The sequence below is a fragment of the Littorina saxatilis genome, linkage group LG1 (assembly GCF_037325665.1).
Source record: "Littorina saxatilis isolate snail1 linkage group LG1, US_GU_Lsax_2.0, whole genome shotgun sequence".
NCBI lineage: Eukaryota > Metazoa > Mollusca > Gastropoda > Littorinimorpha > Littorinidae > Littorina > Littorina saxatilis.
Genome location: NC_090245.1, coordinates 1,749,130 through 1,756,657, shown reverse-complemented (window position 1 = coordinate 1,756,657; position 7,528 = coordinate 1,749,130). Strand labels below are relative to the sequence as shown.

The 7,528-nt window shown below is 50.6% G+C and overlaps 1 protein-coding gene across 1 annotated transcript in view; it reads left to right on the top strand.

Moving 5' to 3' along the window:
• The first annotated feature begins 119 nt into the window (after positions 1-119).
• LOC138959188 (ATP-dependent RNA helicase DDX1-like) overlaps positions 120-7,528 on the top strand; it is a 589,642-nt gene continuing 582,233 nt past the window's right edge. The window contains exons 1-2 of the mRNA XM_070330587.1: positions 120-189; positions 7,225-7,276. Of these exons, the coding sequence (XP_070186688.1) occupies positions 174-189; positions 7,225-7,276 (68 nt within the window). The 5' untranslated portion in view covers positions 120-173. The remainder of the gene's footprint in view (positions 190-7,224; positions 7,277-7,528) is intronic.

The following is a 7,528-nucleotide window of genomic DNA, read 5'->3' as shown; positions in this document are numbered from 1 at the left end:
TGATATGTCTGTCTGTATTTCTTTCTCTGCCTCTTTCTCTGAATCGAAACGGTAAAGTTCTCAAATGGCGCACCGATTTCTAAATGGCGCTATTCGAAAATTATCCGGCGAAGATTTAGTCTTGTCAACTCGTGGAGCTGTCTTTTACTTTCGATCGAGTATACTACTGCACGATGACTGCATTTGAAGGTAAGACTTGTTTTAACAATGACCATTAAATGCAATGTTAAAACAGAAACAACTACTTAAAACTCTAGTTGCTCAAACATGTCATGGAACAGTTGAACATGTATTTGTCTGCTGGATTTGTTGGCTTTGAGCAGACGACAGCCGATTCAGCATGAAAATAATGCATGGTCGTAACAACTAACATTATATTTACATCACATAAGCAGCTTATTAGGATTTCAGAGCCTTTTGCCTGCTATATTGTTTGACAAATCATTGTTCTTGTTTTGTGATCGAGTACTGCACTTGTCTTTGTACTGTTATATGATGTGTCTAGTGTTCCTGCAGATGCAATGCTGGTGGCAATTTATTCCAAAAATGTACAACACGGTTAGTAAAGAAGAAAGTCATATCCTAACAGTCTCATTGCTCAAGCCGCTGTTTTGGCCTCCATGCATAGGTGGGTAGGCATGAAAAGTGACATCAAACGACAGTCGACCTAAATAACTTGGACTCAAAGAATTTGTTCTCATTTCTTGTTTATATTAATATTATGTTATTTATTACTCTGAAGAGTCTTTAACGACATAGCTATATTTCCTCCTACCTTCATGATAACCAATATTTATAAGCAGTTTATAAACCTGCAAATAATGCTGCAATATATATTTGAACCTGCCTAGGCGACCACCTCCTGATAACGACAACTAATTACCCACAATGACCACCAAAAAGGATCCATAATAAGACTTTTCCTAAATAATTAGGGGGCCCGGTAGCTCAGTAATGGTAGAGCAGTGGACTTGTGATTTGAGGGCCGGTATAGCTCAGATCGAGCGCAGTGGACTTGTGATTTGAGGGCTGGTAGCTCAGTTGGTAGAGCAGTGGACTTGTGATTTGAGTGCCTGTAGCTCAGTTGGTAGAGTAGTGGACTTGTTATTTGAGGGCCGGTAGCTCAGTTGGTAGAGCAGTGGACTTGTTATTTGAGGGCCGGTAGCTCAGTTGGTAGAGCAGTGGACTTGTGATTTGAGGGCCGGTAGCTCAGTTGGTAGAGCAGTGGACTTGTGATTTGAGGGCCGGTAGCTCAGTTGGTAGAGCAGTGGACTTGTTATTTGAGGGCCGGTAGCTCAGTTGGGAGAGCAGTGGACTTGTGATTTGAGGGCCGGTAGCTCAGTTGGGAGAGCAGTGGACTTGTGATTTGAGGGACGGTAGCTCAGTTGGGAGAGCAGTGGACTTGTGATTTGAGGGCCGGTAGCTCAGTTGGTAGAGCAGTGGACTTGTTATTTGAGGGTCACGGGTTTGAATCCCTAAGCTGGTGGTAATGGACAGGTTTTACTGGTCCCTAGGCCGGTGGTAATGGACAGGTTTGACTGGTCCCTAGGGTGGTGGTAATGGACAGGTTTGACTGGTCCCTAGGCTGGTGGTAATGGACAGGTTTGACTGGTTCCTAGGGTGGTGGTAATGGACAGGTTTGACTGGTCCCTAGGGTGGTGGTAATGGACAGGTTTGACAGCAGGTCCCTAGGCTGGTGGTAATGGACAGGTTTGACTGGTCCCTAGGCTGGTGGTAATGGACAGGTTTGACTGGTCCCTAGGCTGGAGGTAATTGACAGGTTTGACTGGTCCCTAGGCTGGTTGTAATGGACAGGTTTGACTGCAGGTCCCTAGGCTGGTGGTAATGGACAGGTTTGACTGGTCCCTAGGCTGGTGGTAATGGACAGGTTTGACTGGTCCCTAGGGTGGTGGTAATGGACAGGTTTGACTGCAGGTCCCTAGGCTGGTGGTAATGGACAAGTTTGACTGGTCCCTAAGCTGGTGGTAATGGACAGGTTTGACTGGTCCCTAGGCCGGTGGTAATGGACAGGTTTGACTGGTCCCTAGGCTGGAGGTAATGGACAGGTTTGACTGGTCCCTAGGGTGGTGGTAATGGACAGGTTTGACTGGTCCCTAAGCTGGTGGTAATGGACAGGTTTGACTGGTCCCTAGGCTGGTGGTAATGGACAGGTTTGACTGCAGGTCCCTAGGCTGGTGGTAATTCACAGGTTTGACTGGTCCCTAGGCTGGTGGTAATGGACAGGTTTGACTGGTCCCTAGGCTGGTGGTAATGGACAGGTTTGACTGGTCCCTAGGCTGGTTGTAATGGACAGGTTTGACTGGTCCCTAGGCTGGTGGTAATGGACAGGTTTGACTGGTCCCTAGGCTGGTGGCAATGGACAGGTTTGACTGGTCCCTAGGCTGGTGGTAATGGACAGGTTTGACCGGTCCCTAGGCTGGTGGTAATGGACAGGTTTGACTGCAGATCCCTAGGCTGGTGGTAATGGACAGGCTTGACTGGTCCCTAGGCTGGTGGCAATGGACAGGTTTGACTGGTCCCTAGGCTGGTGGTAATGGACAGGTTTGACTGGTCCCTAAGCTGGAGGTAATGGACAGGTTTGACTGGTCCCTAGGCTGGTGGTAATGGACAGGTTTGACTGCAGGTCCCTAGGCTGGTGGTAATGGACAGGTTTGACGGGTCCCTAGGCTGGAGGTAATGGACAGGTTTGACTGGTCCCTAGGCTGGTGGTAATGGACAGGTTTGACTGCAGGTCCCTAGGCTGGTGGTAATGGACAGGTTTGACTGGTCCCTAGGCTGGAGGTAATGGACAGGTTTGACTGGTCCCTAGGCTGGTGGTAATTCACAGGTTTGACTGGTCCCTAGGCTGGTGGTAATGGACAGGTTTGACTGGTCCCTAAGCTGGTAATATTGGACAGGTTTTATTGGTCCCTAGGCTGGTGGTAATGGACAGGTTTGACTGCAGGTCCCTAGGCTGGTGGTAATGGACAGGGTTGACTGGTCCCTAGGCTGGTGGTAATGTACAGGTTTGACTGGTCCCTAGGCTGGTGGTAATGGACAGGTTTGACTGGTCCCTAGGCTGGTGGTAATGGACAGGTTTGACTGGTCCATAAGCTGGTGGTAATGGACAGGTTTGACTGGTCCCTAGGCTGGTGGTAATGGACAGGTTTGACTGATCCCTAGGGTGGTGGTAATGGACAGGTTTGACTGGTCCCCAGGCTGGTGGTAATGGACAGGTTTGACTGGTCCCTAGGCTGGTGGTAATGGACAGGTTTGACTGGTCCCCAGGGTGGTGGTAATGGACAGGTTTGACTGGTCCCTAGGCTGGTGGTAATGGACAAGTTTGACTGGTCCCTAGGCTGGTGGTAATGGACAGGTTGTACTGGTCCCTAGGCTGGTGGTAATGGACAGGTTTGACTGGTCCCTAGGCTGGTGGTAATGGACAGGTTTCACTGGTCCCTAGGCTGGTGGTAATGGACAGGTTTGACTGGTCCCTAGGCTGGTGGTAATGGACAGGTTTGACTGCAGTTCCCTAGGCTGGTGGTAATGGACAGGTTTGACTGCAGGTCCCTAGGCTGGTGGTAATGGACAGGTTTGACTGGAGGTCCCTAGGCTGGTGGTAATGGACAGGTTTGACTGGTCCCTAGGCTGGTGGTAATGGACAGGTTTGACTGATCCCTAGGCTGGTGGTAATGGACAGGTTTGACTGCAGGTCCCTAGGCTGGTGGTAATGGACAGGTTTGACTGGTCCCTAGGTTGGTGGTAATGGACAGGTTTGACTGGTCCCTAGGGTGGTGGTAATGGACAGGTTTGACTGGTCCCTAGGCTGGTGGTAATGTACAGGTTTGACTGGTCCCTAAGCTGGTGATAATGGACAGGTTTGACTGGTCCCTAGGCTGGTGATAATGGACAGGTTTGACTGGTCCCTAAGCTGGTGGTAATGGACAGGTTTGACTGGTCCCTAGGCTGGTGATAATGGACAGGTTTGACTGGTCCCTAGGCTGGTGGTAATGGACAGGTTTGACTTGTCCCTAGGCTGGTGGTAATGGACAGGTTTGACTGGTCCCTAGGGTGGTGGTAATGGACAGGTTTGACTGGTCCCTAGGGTGGTGGTAATGGACAGGTTTGACTGGTCCCTAGGCTGGTGATAATGGACAGGTTTGACTGGTCCCTAGGCTGGTGGTAATGGACAGGTTTGACTGCAGGTCCCTAGGCTGGTGGTAATGGACAGGTTTGACGGGTCCCTAGGCTGGAGGTAATGGACAGGTTTGACTGGTCCCTAGGCTGGTGGTAATGGACAGGTTTGACTGCAGGTCCCTAGGCTGGTGGTAATGGACAGGTTTGACTGGTCCCTAGGCTGGAGGTAATGGACAGGTTTGACTGCAGGTCCCTAGGCTGGTGGTAATGGACAGGTTTGACTGGTCCCTAGGCTGGTGGTAATGGACAGGTTTGACTGGTCCCTAAGCTGGTAATATTGGACAGGTTTGACTGGTCCCTAGGCTGGTGGTAATGGACAGGTTTGACTGCAGGTCCCTAGGCTGGTGGTAATGGACAGGGTTGACTGGTCCCTAGTCTGGTGGTAATGTACAGGTTTGACTGGTCCCTAGGCTGGTGGTAATGGACAGGTTTGACTGATCCCTAGGGTGGTGGTAATGGACAGGTTTGACTGGTCCCTAGTCTGGTGGTAATGTACAGGTTTGACTGGTCCCTAGGCTGGTGGTAATGGACAGGTTTGACTGGTCCCTAGGCTGGTGGTAATGGACAGGTTTGACTGGTCCCTAGGCTGGTGGTAATGGACAGGTTTTGCTGGTCCCTAGGCTGGTGGTAATGGACAGGTTTTACTGGTCCCTAGGGTGGTGGTAATGGACAGGTTTGACTGGTCCCTAGGCTGGTGGTAATGGACAAGTTTGACTGGTCCCTAGGCTGGTGGTAATGGACAGGTTTGACTGGTCCCTAGGCTGGTGGTAATGGACAGGTTTGACTGGTCCCTAGGCTGGTGGTAATGGACAGGTTTGACTGGTCCCTATGCTGCTGGTAATGGACATGTTTGACCGGTCCCTAGGCTGGTGGTAATGGACAGGTTTGACTGCAGTTCCCTAGGCTGGTGGTAATGGACAGGTTTGACTGCAGGTCCCTAGGCTGGTGGTAATGGACAGGTTTGACTGGAGGTCCCTAGGCTGGTGGTAATGGACAGGTTTGACTGGTCCCTAGGCTGGTGGTAATGGACAGGTTTGACTGATCCCTAGGCTGGTGGTAATGGACAGGTTTGACTGCAGGTCCCTAGGCTGGTGGTAATGGACAGGTTTGACTGGTCCCTAGGTTGGTGGTAATGGACAGGTTTGACTGGTCCCTAGGGTGGTGGTAATGGACAGGTTTGACTGGTCCCTAGGCTGGTGGTAATGTACAGGTTTGACTGGTCCCTAAGCTGGTGATAATGGACAGGTTTGACTGGTCCCTAGGCTGGTGATAATGGACAGGTTTGACTGGTCCCTAAGCTGGTGGTAATGGACAGGTTTGACTGGTCCCTAGGCTGGTGATAATGGACAGGTTTGACTGGTCCCTAGGCTGGTGGTAATGGACAGGTTTGACTTGTCCCTAGGCTGGTGGTAATGGACAGGTTTGACTGGTCCCTAGGGTGGTGGTAATGGACAGGTTTGACTGGTCCCTAGGGTGGTGGTAATGGACAGGTTTGACTGGTCCCTAGGCTGGTGATAATGGACAGGTTTGACTGGTCCCTAGGCTGGTGGTAATGGACAGGTTTGACTGGTCCCTAGGCTGGTGGTAATGGACAGGTTGTACTGGTCCCTAGTCTGGTGATAATGGACAGGTTTGACTGGTCCCTAGGCTGGTGGTAATGGAAAGGTTTGACTGGTCCCTAGGCTGGTGGTAATGGACAGGTTTGACTGGTCCATAAGCTGGTGGTAATGGACAGGTTTGACTGGTCCCTAGGCTGGTGATAATGGACAGGTTTGACCGGTCCCTAGGCTGGTGGTAATGGACAGGTTTGACTGCAGGTCCCTAGGCTGGTGGTAATGGACAGGTTTGACTGATCCCTAGGGTGGTGGTAATGGACAGGTTTGACTGGTCCCTAGGGTGGTGGTAATGGACAGGTTTGACTGGTCCCTAGGCTGGTGGTAATGGACAGGTTTGACTGGTCCTTAGGCTGGTGGTAATGGACAGGTTTGACTGGTCCCTAGGCTGGTGGTAATGGACAGGTTTGACTGGTCCCTAGGCTGGTGGTAATGGACAGGTTTGACTGGTCCCTAGGCTGGTGGTAATGGACAAGTTTGACTGGTCCCTAAGCTGGTGGTAATGGACAGGTTTGACTGGTCCCTAGGCTGGTGGTAATGGACAGGTTTGACTGGTCCCTAGGCTGGTGGTAATGGACAGGTTGTACTGGTCCCTAGTCTGGTGATAATGGACAGGTTTGACTGGTCCCTAGGCTGGTGGTAATGGACAGGTTTGACTGCAGGTCCCTAGGCTGGTGGTAATGGACAGGCTTGACTGGTCCCTAGGCTGGTGGCAATGGACAGGTTTGACTGGTCCCTAGGCTGCTGGTAATGGACATGTTTGACCGGTCCCTAGGCTGGTGGTAATGGACAGGTTTGACTGCAGGTCCCTAGGCTGGTGGTAATGGACAGGTTTGACTGGTCCCTAGGCTGGTGGTAATGGACAGGTTTGACTGATCCCTAGGGTGGTGGTAATGGACAGGTTTGACTGGTCCCTAGGCTGGTGGTAATGGACAGGTTTGACTGGTCCCTAGGCTGGTGGTAATGGACAGGTTTGACTGGTCCCTAGGCTGGTGGTAATGGACAGGTTTGACTGGTCCCTAGGCTGGTGGTAATGGACAGGTTTGACTGGTCCCTAGGCTGGTGGTAATGGACAAGTTTGACTGGTCCCTAAGCTGGTGGTAATGGACAGGTTTTACTGGTCCCTAGGCTGGTGGTAATGGACAGGTTTTACTGGTCCCTAGGGTGGTGGTAATGGACAGGTTTTACTGGTCCCTAGGCTGGTGGTAATGGACAGGTTTTACTGGTCCCTAGGGTGGTGGTAATGGACAGGTTTGACTGCAGGTCCCTAGGGTGGTGGTAATGGACAGGTTTGACTGCAGGTCCCTAGGGTGGTGGTAATGGACAGGGTTTACTGTATTGACTTAAACTTCAACATTTCCTGTTGATTGTTATGATTTGAATTGCATCTCTTTTTCCCTTGTACCTGTTTCAGAGATGGGTGTGATGCCTGAAATTGGCAAAGCTGTGGAGGAGATGGAATGGAAGTAAGTTAAATAATAGATGATGGGTGCAGTGGCCTTGTTGATAAGACATCGGCCTCCAAATTGGAAGGTCATGAGTTCAAATCTCGGTTGTGGCCGCCTGGCAAATTAAGGGTGGAGATTTTTTTGATCTCCCAGGTCAACTTATGTGCAGACCTGTTCATTTGTACATGTATGCAAGCACAAGACCAAATGCACACTGAAAAGATCCTGTAATCCACATCAGAGTACGGTGGGTTATAGAAACATGAAAAT